Below are 15,035 nucleotides of genomic sequence, written 5' to 3'. Positions count from 1 at the left end.
AAATCACTAACCTTAGCCATGGCTTAACTTCAGACTAAATATATTCTTTTTTTAAAAAAAAATGCACACCATAATGTTGCTCTTCTTGTTGCAAATCTGGAACATATTGGTAGAGTTCGAAATAATGTCAACACATTATTGAACGAATGATTATCGTAGATTATACATCTAGCCGATTATAAAAATTAAATAGTTTAACAAGTAAACTGAACAAATGGTTTAAAACATGTTGTTTAAGAAACGCAATATAAGAAAGCTTTTCGAGAAAAAGTTTTTTTAAGAAACATGGAGCAGATAATCTGTTTCAAAAATCATGCTCCTTCTCTAATCTCTCCATCACCACCATACAATCTCATGTTTTATTCTCAACTTATTATCTACTCCCTCCATTTCATAATGTAAGTCATTTTAGCATTTCCCACATTCATATTTATGTTAATGAATCTATATATGAACGTGGAAAATACTATAATGAAGCCATTTTTAATTGTATGGGTCTAGCACAATGTTAATTCTCAAACATATAAATATTAGTATTTTCTACGAGTTTGCTAGGAAACTTGTGGTGGTTTTCTTTTTCTTCTCTAGCTTTTCAATTTTCGACCTTATAATGTTGCGTCAAGATTTGTGCAATGAGTTATGATTTGTTACAATAATTGTAACTTATTGTAAAGTCTATCTAATTTATTAATACTTATATCAAGTTATATTACATGTTAATATGATTATGGTAGAATTATATAAATATACTACTATATATATTTGAAAGTTTCACAACATAATTACTACTACTAAGATAGTCCTATTTTCTTTTTAGAAAAAATTATAACCATACCATATTTTATAAAATTTAAAATATACCATCTTTGACCCACGTCTCATTGTCTTTGTAACACAAAGGGCGAGTGAGCGGGGGAAATCGTGCGGTGTCGAGGATATATTCCCCCCTCTCCTCGGCGTCGACTCCTCCTGACTTCGCCCGCCGACTCCGCCGCCGCCGCCGATCCCCATCCATCCCGCGAGCAGAGCAGGAGGAGCGCGAGCGCGAGCGCCGCCGTTCATCCGCCCTTCTGCTTCCGCCGCGTCGCATCCCGGTGAGCATCCCATCCTCTTCCTCATTCTCTCTCTCTACCCACGCATCTTCTCCAATTTTGCGTTAGCCCCTTGTTTCTCTTCTAGACATGGAAAGTTTTTCTCTTAATTTTGCTTAATCTAACTAATAGCAGTTTTTTTGTTCGCCAAAAAAGTTTTTGGGTTGAACTGAAACCCCCATGTCCCATTAGATCCGCCCCTGCGATATCGTCTTTGTGCGGATCTGCCATTTCGTCAGTGTTCTTAGCTTTTTTGGTTGATCTACTGAACCTCAGATCGGGGATGAGACACTGGTTGTGAACACTACCAATACGAATTTGCGGTTTTTTAAGCTATTTTCAGTTAAACTTCTCTTCTTCAGCTTTGCTTATGTTGGTTGGATCGGGGGATCGGCCATGCAATATGTGGAAGGAAACTGGGGAGGTCCCTTCGTTCCAACTTGCAAGGGTATCCGTTTGGATCATTGCGTCCATAGAAACAGAATTGGATTTGGATCATCTGTTTGGAGGAAAAGATCTAACTAGGATTTAGTACAGATTTAAAACAAATCGCAGCCGAATCAATCCATTGGAACATTCATGATCATGAATGTTAGTTCAAGTGTGTCTTCTTCTTCTGTACATGTTATGAAAATGAAAAAAAAAACGTAAATGGGACTTTTCCGTTCTGCATAGAGTCTGTAGTAGTAAATGTTTATTTTTATGGTGTGCTGGTTTGCATCGGGCAGGATGGTTTGTGTTTTACTGCAGAGCTTTTCTTTTTTCGTTACTGCAAGAATCTATGTGCTATTTGTTAGTCACAATATCTTGTCAGTTATAGCACAACCTATATATTGCATATTACTTCCTAACTACTAAGTTTGTACATACAAAATGTCATGTTCAGGATTTCGTGTTGCCACTAGGAACTAGAACGTGAATGCCACTACTTGCTGGCACTTCAACTTTAAACCTCCACATTTGTATGTTTGCTGGACAGATCTTGATATCTAACTACTAGGCTGGATGTTCAGAAACTGCAATAATTGTGATCTAGTACTGTTGTGGTTTTATTCAACTTTGGTAGGCACACTGGCACAGTTGCACATGGGTAAGCATGTCCCTGCCTGACAGGACAGCTTATTTTCTCTTTAGTTTCTTGAGTATAAAGGGACCATTAATACCATTTAAGTGTTATATGCTTTCATCTTCAAACCTGTTATTAGTCATTTTGTAATGAAAATACATACTATGACTAAAGCTAGACTAGAGGAGTAGAGCTGAGTTGTGCTAAATGCCTAAATACAACAGTGACTTTCATATATTTGCTTATGATAAAACTGTCTTAGTTTTTATTGGATAGCTGAATTTATGTAAAACATTGTAAGCTGTTCTTTGTTTTTGTGCTCATCAATCATAGTTCTGGCCTGCAACTAGTCTAGCAAGAAATATGGTAAAAATTTATTCTGTAACAAGTAAATGATGGAGATGGCTTATGATTTCCTTGTTCAGATTAATGGCCGACGGTGAGGATATCCAGCCACTTGTATGTGACAATGGCACTGGAATGGTCAAGGTTTGATTCTTATACCATTGTCCATTCGTTTTTTTTAATTCATGGAATGAGTTGTTCAAAAATAATAATAACTCTCACTCTCTCTCTAGGCTGGTTTTGCTGGTGATGATGCCCCCAGAGCAGTGTTCCCTAGTATAGTTGGTCGCCCTCGGCACACTGGTGTCATGGTTGGAATGGGCCAAAAAGATGCCTATGTGGGTGATGAGGCACAATCAAAAAGAGGTATCTTGACCTTGAAATACCCTATTGAGCATGGTATTGTGAACAACTGGGACGACATGGAGAAAATCTGGCATCACACCTTCTACAATGAGCTGCGTGTTGCTCCTGAGGAACATCCAATTTTGCTGACAGAAGCTCCTCTGAACCCAAAGGCTAACAGAGAGAAAATGACCCAAATCATGTTTGAGACATTCAATGCACCAGCAATGTATGTGGCTATTCAAGCTGTTCTTTCACTATATGCCAGTGGTCGTACAACAGGCATGTGTCCATTTTCTACTATTCAAAATGAGTCTTTGTACACTTACATCTCTTCATTGGTGATATGACCCCAGTGCGTTGTGGCTTGTGCAGGTATTGTGCTTGATTCTGGTGATGGTGTGACTCACACAGTGCCAATCTATGAAGGATATGCACTTCCTCATGCTATTCTTCGGTTGGATCTTGCTGGTCGTGATCTGACTGACTGCCTAATGAAGATCCTTACAGAAAGAGGTTATTCCTTTACAACAACTGCAGAGCGGGAAATTGTGAGAGACATAAAAGAGAAGCTTGCATATATTGCTCTTGATTATGAGCAGGAGCTGGAGACTGCCAAGAGCAGCTCCTCTGTTGAGAAGAGCTATGAGTTGCCAGATGGACAAGTCATCACAATTGGCGCAGAGAGGTTCAGGTGCCCAGAAGTGCTGTTCCAGCCCTCGCTGATTGGGATGGAAGCTCCGGGGATCCATGAGACCACCTACAACTCTATCATGAAGTGTGATGTAGATATCAGGAAGGATCTCTATGGTAACATTGTGCTTAGTGGAGGAACTACCATGTTCCCTGGCATTGCTGACAGGATGAGCAAGGAGATTACTGCCCTTGCACCAAGCAGCATGAAGATCAAGGTCGTGGCACCTCCTGAGAGAAAATACAGTGTCTGGATTGGAGGTTCTATCCTTGCCTCCCTCAGCACATTCCAACAGGTACTTGCATGCATTCTCTTTAATTCTGGGGGTTCATGGCATGTTGGTACTTATCTGCAGCATTCATTTAATTCTGGGGAGTCCTGGCATTTGGGCACCTAGCGGTCATCCTGAGGAAATTTATTTTATGTTCTCCTTTAACATCTTCCAACTTTGAAGTTTTAAGTGAACAACTATGTAGCAAATTTCTTTTGTGATTCCTGGTAAATAGGAAGGCATCTTATAGTTTGGTTATACACGATGTGATCAACATTTATTTATATTCCAAAACTATGATTAGAAGAAATGAAAGAAAAAGAAAAGGTAGTCATTTGCTATTTGATTATGCCCTAATAAACTAGATTACACATTAATTTTGAATGCAAAATGTTAGATAAAGACACTTATCCTGTTCTTTTTCCTGTCGCAGATGTGGATATCTAAGGGAGAGTATGATGAATCCGGCCCTTCAATCGTCCACAGGAAATGCTTCTAATCCGAGCCTTGCTCTGAGTATTTTCGGTGTGCCTCTCTGTTGTCTGTACTGTCAGTCTTGTGAGCTTTGCATGGTTGGGCGTGTGTCGGTACTTTCGTCGTCAGTATATTTTCAAGTTTCTGAGAGCGTTTTTTTGCATATATGCTAGTACTACTGGATGAAGAAAAGGTAGATCCAAGCTCGTTTGTTTGAGATATATCCTGCTTTAGTGATTTCAGATGCCGTGTGTTCTAGTGATATGTTGATATTAGTGAGTGAGAATTGTATCGGTTTGGCCGCCTCGGCCGTTCTGTGACTGCGGAACATTAGCTATGTATGTATATTTGCCTAAGTATTGGCTATATTACTATGGTTGTGTACTTGTGTTCGATGTAATGGTTTCTAATTATACTTTTGTGTTTCTGTCTGTCCTTGAATGCTTTAGACATCACTGGTGCTGCGCGCCAATATTTTACTAACTGGCCAGATTGGTGCAAATTGCACACAAATATAGAACTCGGAACAGAAAATATATATACCAACAATTCTCCACTCCGGCAATAGTATTGTATTCCTCCATCTCTTTGCCGAAGCGAAAGCGGCAAGCGGCTCGATGTGCTTTAGATGATTTTGGATTTTTTTTTTCTTTGGATTGTTTTTATTCTCTCCTATTTCAGTTGAAACTCTTGAGATTTTCCACGAAACTCAATAACAACACCTTAATGACATTGATGATATCTTTATGATACCCTAGTGATACTCCTTAGTCCTTAATATACTATAATACTGGTGATTCACCCATGAAACTCAATAACAACACATTAATATGACATTGATGATATCTGGAAGTACAAATACCATCATATTAATATCGATAAGTATCGTACAAGTAACATGATATCTTAAGGCCATTATAATAATTTTGAGTTAATCCCTATAATACTCTGACGATTCTCCTTGGCTAGGCTACATAATGTAGGAACGTTGCTCCGACCCAGTGCGCAGACATGGCCCAACCAAGAGCTCAATCGACAAAGCACGTGGGTATATCCATAGTCTATACCGTTCTAAAATGTTATACCGTGCACTAGTCGCTCTTGACGGAAACAAGAGAGATTTTTCTCCTCTCCAACGTAAGAGACAAAGAAAATGAAAAATGCAACTCCAACGTAAGAGACAAAGAAAATGAAAAATGCAAGGTAGGTGCATCAGCCAACTGAAAGCATCACCAGTTCAATTAAGACTTTAAGCTCCGGGACAAAAGCCAAACACGACTAAACGCATCAACTACCACGCCAAACTGCCGGAGCAAACAAAAGAAACAAGCTTCCAAGGCAACAACTCGCTATCTGGTGACAACGGCTGCGTAGTCCACAACATTTGCCTTCAGCATCTCCCAACCTCTTGAGAAGTTGGGATTCTGGGCACACAAAGCATGTCTTTTCCTTGAACCAAGACTAGTTCAGAGCTCACATTTTTCTGTTTTTTCTCACCTGTATCGGACATGCATGAGCATTTCTAGAGCAATTACAACATCCACCTTCAAGTAGTGAACAGCTTCATGGCCTCATGGGTAAATCTGCACATGGTTAGTCCATTTGAAAACGAAGCAAAGCCAGATTATGTTGCACAGACATTCAGAGTCAAGTACTGAAGATAATAATATTGCAAATTATATCCAAAACCACGAATTGTATTACGCCATAGCAGCTGGTTATTATTGACTAGCTAGTATTACCATTGGGTTCCCATCTCTTAGCCCCAACCTTGAAACGCATACTAACGAAAGACAACATTCAAAACCACCATCAAAGTCCGATTTAATTGAGAGTTGAGACAACTGGTACACACGATGGACCTTGCCGACGACATTGAGAGTTTTTTGCCTCTTGGCAGAAAATTTTCAAGAAAAAGCACCTTAGTAAAGGTCTCCTTCCTTGTGAGTATGGATGACGCAGTCGGACTTAGGGTAGGAGACACATGTCAGCACATAGCCTTCTTCCTGCTGCGCATCATCAAGGAATGATCCATCCGACTGGTCGACGGAGCCAGCCTCGATCTTACCGGCACAGGTAGAGCATGCTCCAGCACGGCATGAGTAGGGAAGCTCTACTCCAGCGGTCTCGGCGGCATCAAGGATGTAGGTGTCATCCGGAGCCTCGAACTCGTGCTCTTGCCCTTCTGGTGTGATGAGCTTAACCTTGTAGGTAGCCATTGCCGAGACGTCAAGCTTCTTGGAGGAGGCCTTCAGGCTTGGAAACTGCATGCCTTGGCTGAAGAAGCTTAGAGATGCCGGGCTCTTGACCGCCGCCACCTTGGAGGCCTGAGTTCTAGCATTGCTCAAGGACACACATGAAGTTGCAAGTGTGCACGTCGCCATCTTGAAACCTAGAATTGTTCAAATCCAGAAGGAATACAGTAAGTACCTCCACCATTAAAAGCCATGCTCTAACTTGAACAGAGTTTAGGATATCACACAAGGCATATATATTCAGTGCACAGATTTACAACATGATGAGCAACATTTGATTGGACCATGGCACAAATTTGATGATAACATCACCTCTTAACAGTGGAATAAAAAGAACATGGTGCTTACTGCAACTACAATTTGTTTCTCACTAAAGCTCCTTGTCCACCAGAACATGTGGAGAAAGGGTCATATGCTAACCATGTTACTGCATTCAACACCAACACAGTATGGTCCCGGTCCGTATTCTTTCTAGCATAAAAGACGGAGTACCAAAAAGCGAGGAATGGAGATGATATATAAGCCAACGGTATCTCTACCAATAAATGGAAGGAAATAGGGTCACAAGGGGCCATCCATTCCTCCATGAGAAGGCCGCAATTACTATCTGGAGCAGTATGAGAAAGGCAGGCATTGCTTGCGCTCCCCACCCTTCACTCGAAGCTCCATGGACACGACACAATCGGTTTCTTTCTAAAATTTCTCACCAACTTGATAGATTAAACACCCGATTTCACGATCTAGTTGACAAAAATCGAAAAAAAAAACACGAATCAACAAGCTAGATGTAACCGTGCATGTGGATTGAATTCCTCTGGTGTTCATGCGAAGACAGAATCCCGGAAACCTAAATCTCGCCACCAAATAGAAAAAAAAACAGACATGTTCATAGAGAACGGCCCAAATCTAAGCATCGTTTTCATCCAATCTAATCATCCTAGCGCAAAACCATGGTTCCAAACAGCAACGCGCCAACCCCACACGATCCTCCTCCTCCTCCTCTTCTCCAAGGAAGAGGAACACGAGATCCCATCCACCCGAGAGACGAGACGAGACGAGAGATCCTCCACCTCAAAACCCCAAGCAAACCCTCACCGAACAGGGAGAACCGAAGAGGTCAAACCCACCCACAGGAACAAGGGGATATACCTCGCGACCGATCGGAAGGCGAAGGGGAAGGCGACGGCGGAAGCCTCTCTCGCTTGGCTTCGCTTTCCTCCTCGCGAGAGTAGTGGGAAGGAGAGGAGAGGAGTTGGGAGTGCGCGGCCGAGGCGGCGGCGGCTGGCTCCTCCCCTCCTTTTTTATAGCGCGCTTCGCTTTGCCCTCGCAGCCGCCTGCAGTGCAAGGTGGTGGGTGAGTTTTTTTTTTAAAAAAAAATTTGTCGTACTACTCCATCCAAAATAAGTACACACTTTTCTTGTGCAAGTTTGATTATCCATCTTATTTTAAGTAATTTTATAATTATTATTTTTATTGTTATTAGATTATAAAATATGAATAATATTTTGTTCGTGTCTTATGTTTTTTTATTTTTTAAAAAAATATTTTAAATAAGACGGACGATGAAAATTAGACGTGAGAACTTATAGTTGTGCTTATTTTAAGATAGAGGAAGTACTATATTTTATCTAGCAAGAAAATAAAATAAAATAAAATAGTAAGCTCGGAGACAGAGGGAAGTGATGCGCCGCCCGTGATGAGGGGCCATGAATCCGGGTGCTACTGCCGGCTGCTGCTTGGTGGAATGGTGGTTTCCAGTTTTGAAAACTCACTGTTCACCTCCATGGAAGTTTCTAGAATCGATCCAGATCCATCGGGAAAACGTGCACTGATATATTGTACTAGCAATACTGGACTTTGGGCCTACCAATCGACATTTACTTCACATCAACCACATGCTAATATTATGCATTTCTATCATCAAAAACAGCAACAAACATATTATGAATAATGATTCAGCCAGTCGCTTCTTTAGTCGAATTATGAAAAACACGACCTTGACAAACACGACATTAACCAAGTACAGAAAAATGAAGTTCGTGAAAACATGTGATGAGCTTGGTAAAACCATGTGTGTCCCAATTTTCAAACAAAAGCCCCGTTTAATGGGAATTTTGTTCGACGACGGGCGGAACCCCCCAAAAGTCCAAACTTTCTCCACAGTCTGCACCACGTGAAGTTGCCGTTCCGTCGTTGCCCCCACCAACCACCACCGCACATACTCCCTCCGTCTCAAAAAAAAAAAAAAACCTAGTTTCCGTGTCCATCGTTTAACCGTCCTGTCTTATTTGAAAAATTTGTGAAAAAATTTAAAAAGATAAGTCACGCATAAAGTATTAATTATGTTTTATCATCTAACAGCAATGAAAATACTAATTATAAAAAAATTTCATATAAGACGGATAGTCAAACGTTGGCCACAAAAACATAGGGTTTGTCTTTTTTTTTTTTGATGGAGCGAGTACAGCACCAGTACAACGCATGCATCATGCATGTCAAATGTGCCGTCGCCGAGATGGCCACGACTCCATATCAATCAAAGAAAAAGAATCAATATGAGAATTGACTCCACTAATGAATGTATAATTATTTTTGTTAGTGAGCAAAGAAAGAATACTACATCAATCAAGGTGAACAAATGTGAAGAGCCTTCCTGCCAGCTTCTCGGCACCAAGCCGCCAGGTGTTGTCGCTTTCGATTTCTTTAAGATAATGCAGCATGTAGGTTCTTAACACGCCCATGATTCACAAATTCTATCGACGTTGTACCCGAAAGTGCGGTAACTTTGTTCGTGCCCATGCTGAAAACGTTTTTGAGCAGGGAGCAAAGCTCTGATGCCACCAAGCTCTGAAGATCGTGAAAGCATGCCATGTATGCAGCTATGCTTCCTTGCCTTCTAATGTTCTCTGATGACATAGAAGTACTCGTCAGCGGATGTGAGCAGTGTCTAGCCTTCTACAAGGCACATGGATGAAGGTGATGCATAACATAGTTACAGAAAACTAGCAGTAGAAAAAAAAATTGTGTCCAACACAGTGGTTGAGTTCAGGGACGCTTACCAAGTAAAGAGTCAGAACTAAGATGCTATCCCAGCCTCAGGTGGAAAGCAGCTTTCCATACTCCATCAACAAGATGGGGATGTCATCCATCCGTAACTGAAGTACACCAGAGATACAAGGCAGTGTTAAGGAGAAAATGGCAGAAAGTTCCTTATGCAACTATGCATTAACTGATAGGAGATGATCATATATGCACTATACATACCTCGGAAGCATTTTTCAAATGGAAGAAGCGGTGAACTTCCTTCTCATAGAAAGACGTGAATGAATTTTCCCTGTAACCGTTGCAAGAAGGAAGTACTAGTAAAATCATAATCAATTAAAAATTTTTCTAACAAATACTCTTCACTTAAATTCAGGACTTGATTTGATGAATAGAAAGAGAACCGTTGTCATTTTGTGAGTTGTAAAAACTCTAAGCCTGATAATGGCCATCAGGTTACTATGCATGCTCATGTGTTACCGCTGAGCATAACAGATTGGCAATAAAGGGTACAAATGTACAGCTTGTGACTATTACTTGTGCAAAACAAAACAAATTATGCTAGCATCTCGGATTTATCACCATGACAAAACATAATAATTCATTTTCTGGAAGAGGGATGATGTACATAAACGCAGATGGTTAAGAAAGTGTAAATAAAGACAGTAGAGGGAAAACGCAAGAATGGGAACCGTACAAATAGCGGCGAAGAATGAGGCGTTGATAATCCCTCAGTAAAGGGCCTAGCTCCTGGAGCTGTATTGAGTTGGCTGGAATACTTGTCCAATGATCACGAAGTGCCTGTACCATGCACAAAAAAAAAACATCACATTTCTTCATAGACCAATGCGACTGGATCTGGTTACAGAATAGCTGAGACATGAGCACCTGAATGCATGCATGCTGGTCACCGGTAGGGGGTGATTCACCAAAAAGCATAGATGATAATTCAATTAGTTCTTTATCATTGATCTCGTCAACAAAACTTGCTGAAGCTTCTAAAGAAAGTGAAATGCCCAATCGTTTTGCCAAGTCAATCATTGGAGATTCCCCAGCTTGTGATTCCTGCGATAAGTGCATCTTTTAGTAACTATACCTTTTTTATCATCATCTCAAGTTTCCAGATTGGTTTCTCACTTTTACTCTCCAGGAAACCTTCTGAACCACAGGTCAATCGTTACTCACACAAGCACGCAAAAATACATACCTGTGATGCGGAATGTTGAGCACCACCAGTCACATTACTAGGTTTGCTGTCTGAATCAACATTAGGAACCAAGTCTCGTTTCGCAATAGGATCACCTGAGCATTCGATCAGGTAGAGTTTTCAGAAAGAAGAAAAATATTTTCCCATCAAGCATTATGGAGTAAAGCTGTAAGAATAAAAACTGCACTCCATTATATCAATAAAGAATCTTCTTCAGTTGAACAGTGACCATACCTTCAGGAACAAGCCACCATAGATCCCCGAATGTATTTTTCCCATCAAAGCCACCAAATAAAAGAAATCGAGACCCTATGCAAGTCATAGAATGATATGCTCGAGGAGGGGGTGGCTCATTACTTGTTGCTAAGAGCTTCCATTGAACAGAGACTGAGATGCCAAATTTTAGTCAGCAAATATAGTTGGTGATGATGAAAAACTATAAGTACTGCTGGTTGCTACAAGAGAAGAAAAAAATGGAAGAAAAGTACAAAACTAAATTAGATGGCCAAGTGGTATGCTAACAACCTAACAGATATAAGTTCTATCCGCTGGTCATAAGCAACAGAATGCTCTGTAAGACATGATATTTGGGATTGTCTGGACTCTAGAACATGAAGATCAGGGAAGTGGATGCATGTGATCACAATTTCACACAGCGGTGCAGAGCAGACATATGATGTGTGCGCTGAATGCCTCAAAGAGTGCAGGACATGTAAGGTAGCCATGACTTAAGGAGGAGAGCACATATGCTTTCTGTTAGTGTATCTATAATAATTGCTGCTGTAAGTTGTTGAGGTTACAGAATTACTCTTATGGGTGTCAAGTCCCAAGCTGGCTATGAAGCATGTGGTTGAGTACCATGGTAGTAGTAGGATAACTCGATACCCCAACCACCTGCTAGCTGTCTTCCCTAATGCTTGTTCGGGTAGTAACGATCAAGAGTACCATATTAACCCGCTTACTTTTCCAGTTTTCTTGATCAATGTTGGGATTTGTTTGCAGTTATATTGCAAAGAATGTTTTGTCAAAGCTACTCTGTCTTAGTATGAGAAGTAGATTTTGTATCACTGTGGAATCACATCTTATTTTTTAGTTACCAGCATGCACTGATTGCACTCTTTTGTGATTATGAAAACCATCTACTACCCCCGTCCCATGATATAAGGGATTTTGCCCATGTAACTGATGGGTGTCAACAAGACAGTCAAAATAAGTGCATGTGTTGACATCAAGAAAAATGTAATGCTAATTCCATATCAATGATCCCAATGCATGCTCACAACAACATGAAAAAAAAATCAGAAAATTTGCTGGTGCTTACCCCTGTCTAAAATAATACATTCATTGTAGTACACATCATACCTACTTAGCCAACCACCAGTTCCATGTCCTCCAAACAGCAAGAGCTAACCAAAAGATATATGGTTGTTAGTAATGCTATTGCGCAATGAATTAAAAGTTTGGACAACAAAATGTCTAGAACTGATGGATAGTTCCAGGAGAAGAAACCCATCTTCCAATTACATAAGCTCTAGAACTGATGGATAGCGTAAGTTTGCTAAAGCTACCCAGTAAAGAACAAAAGAATTACTTTGTGACTATAGAACTGATGGATAGCGTAAATTTGCAAAGCTACCTGGTATGAACAAAAGCATTACTTTGTGGAGTCTCCAAGTAAAGAATAAGACAGGCGGGCTTTGAAAAAATAAAAATTTTGGTATGACCAACTACAGTATGTCATATACTGAAAAACCATTATATTCATTGTAGCAGAAAACTTAACATCAACATTGAATAGTGTGATGGCAAAACACTGAGCATCCCTAGTTTGCTGTTTGTACTGTGTCAACAAGTATTAAATGTGAACCAGCATTCCATTTCTACTCCTGGGCAATAGTTTCTGATACCTATTCTAGTATAACAGAACGATCAACTGAGAGAACTTGCAGTACGTAATACTCAATTGAGATATCAGCAATTAAATACGAAGCAACTAGAAAGAGAAATGGTATGAAAGCAAATATAAGGACACCAAATTGCATACATAAGGTCCACCAGATGTTACTGAGTGACCACATCGTGGAGATGGAGATTGTCCTGGGAGCTTCAATTGTGTCCAACCTGGTGTCTCGTTATCTTCCAAAATAAAATAAACATCAGGTGCTGGCAATCAAAAAATTGTGTAATCTCATTGAAGGAATAAGAATGTAAGCACACTCAGTAGTCGGCAATAACCAGGTTTTTCATTTCCAATTAACAATAGCTAACATCAACTAAGAAAGGCAAGTTTATTAAAACAAAAATAAATGTGGGCTCACCATTGCAACAGGAGAAACATGCAAAAATATTTGGTCAAAGTGGGCAATACATGGAGTGTGCACATCTATTAAGTGGCATATTATCAACTACAGTAAGCTTCTATTGAGAGGCAAATGGTTAAACCACCAACTATTGTGTGTCAGATGTTGTAAATAGCAGTTAGGATGGCCTGAGACCTCCCCATTCGGCCACTCCTCTTCTTCTCCCCCTCCCTCCCAGGCAAATAGTTGAGTTTTCCAGTTTTAAATAGCAGTTAGTATCCCACCCTCCTTCCCTCTCAATATAAGTAGATTTACAAGCAACTAGGAAGATGTACCTTCTTCAGTGACACCCTTTAAAGCCCATAAATCACCCATTATGGGCCCAGCTCCACCTATTGAAAAAAATATATGAAATAATCAGAAATATATGTTGATGGCCAAAAGTTATGCATTGATTCATTAATAATTAAAAATCATCAGCAAATACAAGTCAAGTCAAGAAATGTAAGTTACCCCTGCCACCAAATACAAGCAACCTCTTCTCGATCATTGTGGCAGAATGTCCGCATCTTGGAGGTGGCACTGATCCAGTAACTGATAATTCTGTCCACTCAAGTGACACTGTCCAATAGAGAGTGTAGTTATTAATTGATTGATTTTTTTATTGCCATCCTGAACAAAATAAATTAAATACTCAACCCTGATTGAATAAGAACAGGAAGTTAACTTACTTGTGTCCATGATGTATACATCCGACAACCATTTTTTGCCATCCCAACCGCCATACCTGAATCAGGATGAACCAAATGTTCTTCATAACTCATAAGCGATGGTACCCAGAAATGAAAGGGAAACTTGCATTAGATGGAATGCTTACATAACAATTTTTCTGTTTCCTATGGCTGAAGCAGCAGCAAACTCTCGAGGTGATGGTAGATCACCAAAGCCGGTTAACTCTGACCATTGCCATATGTCTGGAATATGAAAGAGGCAACATGACGGTTATTAGTAATCACGGGAACCTCCACTATACGCCCAAACAAATTAAGGAAGGGGTCTTAAAATGCTTGAGAAAGTATAGAAGTTTACCAGTATCGAGCATCCAAAAGTCACCTAATCTGCGCAATGAACATCATGTTATAAACAACAAATAAGGCAATTCTTTATAGGGTGCTTTTCAAATCCCAGCAAATAGCCGTATGAATCGCAGACCTCTTGCCGCCTGATCGGCCGCCAAAGATGAACATGTTGCAGTCAATGACGATAGCTACGTGAAAGGCCCTTGGACTGGGGCCTGCCTGTCCATCCGAGCCACTCCCATTGCATTCAGGTGTGTACCAAATCCTATTCTCTGCAAACACGAGTTGCATCCGGAAGTTCACACAGCTAATAAGGTTCAGCGCTCTTATCTAAACAGAATCAATCGTCTGAATCGTGGCACTTGCAATCAGGCGAAGCAAGCGGTGGGGCTTATTACCAACGTCGTAGACGGCGATGTCGGAGAGGAAGCGCTTGTCGGCGAATCCGCCGAAGACGACCACCTTGGACTTGCCGATGCTCACCGCCGTGTGCCCGCTGCAGAGGCACGAAAATTCACATGGTTTCAGGTGGCGGCAGCGGCGGCGGGGATTTGAGGTGGATTGGATCGAGAGGATTACCTCCGAGGGGCGGGGATTTGGCCTCCGAAGTCGGAGGAGTCGGCCCTCGCCCAGTGCATCTGCTTCGGCTGCAGCTGCGGCGTCATTGCTCTCTCTCAGACTCTCAATCCACGCCTCCACGGTAGCTCAGCTCTTGATCGCCTCGCCTCGCCACGGCGGTGACCAGCAGCACGGCGGCGGAAGGAAATTTGGGGATACCTCAACCTCACGCACACGCAGTCAGGTGGAGCGAGAGGGGGTGGGCCGGTTTGGTCAAAGAGTAAAGCCGGTTTGGTTAAGCATAATCC

The 15,035-nt window shown here is 41.0% G+C and overlaps 3 protein-coding genes across 5 annotated transcripts; 1 reads left to right on the top strand and 2 right to left on the bottom strand.

Annotated features, from left to right (window-relative positions):
• The first annotated feature begins 921 nt into the window (after positions 1-921).
• Positions 922-4,713, top strand: LOC4334702 (actin-3-like). The gene is made up of 5 exons (NM_001418989.1): positions 922-1,094; positions 2,583-2,646; positions 2,736-3,129; positions 3,223-3,836; positions 4,246-4,713. The coding sequence occupies exons 2-5, from the start codon at positions 2,587-2,589 to the stop codon at positions 4,309-4,311; spliced, it is 1,134 nt and encodes a 377-aa protein (NP_001405918.1). The 5' UTR covers positions 922-1,094; positions 2,583-2,586; the 3' UTR covers positions 4,312-4,713.
• A 1,225-nt stretch (positions 4,714-5,938) lies between these two features.
• Positions 5,939-7,844, bottom strand: LOC4334701 (ferredoxin-3, chloroplastic). The gene is made up of 2 exons (NM_001418994.1): positions 7,691-7,844; positions 5,939-6,678 (listed from the first exon to the last, which is right to left on the bottom strand). Exon 2 carries the CDS (start codon positions 6,668-6,670, stop codon positions 6,209-6,211), a length of 462 nt encoding a protein of 153 aa, NP_001405923.1. The 5' UTR covers positions 6,671-6,678; positions 7,691-7,844; the 3' UTR covers positions 5,939-6,208.
• A 1,070-nt stretch (positions 7,845-8,914) lies between these two features.
• LOC4334700 (serine/threonine-protein phosphatase BSL1) lies at positions 8,915-15,015 on the bottom strand. 3 transcript variants are annotated; one of them, NM_001418988.1, is made up of 17 exons: positions 14,749-15,015; positions 14,568-14,665; positions 14,303-14,441; positions 14,180-14,208; positions 13,968-14,064; positions 13,822-13,877; positions 13,604-13,711; positions 13,426-13,482; positions 12,835-12,926; positions 12,112-12,196; positions 11,025-11,177; positions 10,791-10,885; positions 10,472-10,648; positions 10,281-10,384; positions 9,806-9,875; positions 9,601-9,696; positions 8,915-9,447 (listed from the first exon to the last, which is right to left on the bottom strand). In NM_001418988.1, exons 1-16 carry the CDS (start codon positions 14,832-14,834, stop codon positions 9,637-9,639), a joined length of 1,506 nt encoding a protein of 501 aa, NP_001405917.1. In that variant the 5' UTR covers positions 14,835-15,015; the 3' UTR covers positions 8,915-9,447; positions 9,601-9,636. The 3 variants fall into 3 exon arrangements, 2 of the variants coding, with proteins under 2 accessions (NP_001405917.1, XP_015629759.1); XM_015774273.3 differs by having other exon boundaries at positions 8,955-9,496; positions 14,749-14,969; NR_184999.1 differs by having other exon boundaries at positions 9,806-10,384.
• Positions 15,016-15,035: the final 20 nt, after the last annotated feature.

This window comes from Oryza sativa, chromosome 3 (genome assembly GCF_034140825.1).
Source record: "Oryza sativa Japonica Group chromosome 3, ASM3414082v1".
In the NCBI taxonomy this organism is placed as follows: domain Eukaryota; kingdom Viridiplantae; phylum Streptophyta; class Magnoliopsida; order Poales; family Poaceae; genus Oryza; species Oryza sativa.
This window is presented reverse-complemented; position numbering and strand designations above follow the sequence as displayed.

Bases quoted from the DNA above. Each gene is read 5' to 3' on its own strand.
- LOC4334702 (NM_001418989.1), top strand. From the start codon at position 2,587: ATGGCCGACGGTGAGGATATCCAGCCACTTGTATGTGACAATGGCACT. The intron at 2,647-2,735 runs GTTTGATTCTTA...CTCTCTCTCTAG, and splicing joins ATGGCACTGGAATGGTCAAG to GCTGGTTTTGCTGGTGATGA. The intron at 3,837-4,245 runs GTACTTGCATGC...TTCCTGTCGCAG, and splicing joins CCCTCAGCACATTCCAACAG to ATGTGGATATCTAAGGGAGA.
- LOC4334700 (NM_001418988.1), bottom strand. From the start codon at position 14,834: ATGACGCCGCAGCTGCAGCCGAAGCAGATGCACTGGGCGAGGGCCGAC. The intron at 14,666-14,748 runs GTAATCCTCTCG...GTGCCTCTGCAG, and splicing joins CAAATCCCCGCCCCTCGGAG to CGGGCACACGGCGGTGAGCA. The intron at 14,209-14,302 runs GTCTGCGATTCA...TTCATTGCGCAG, and splicing joins GGCCGATCAGGCGGCAAGAG to ATTAGGTGACTTTTGGATGC.
- LOC4334701 (NM_001418994.1), bottom strand. From the start codon at position 6,670: ATGGCGACGTGCACACTTGCAACTTCATGTGTGTCCTTGAGCAATGCT.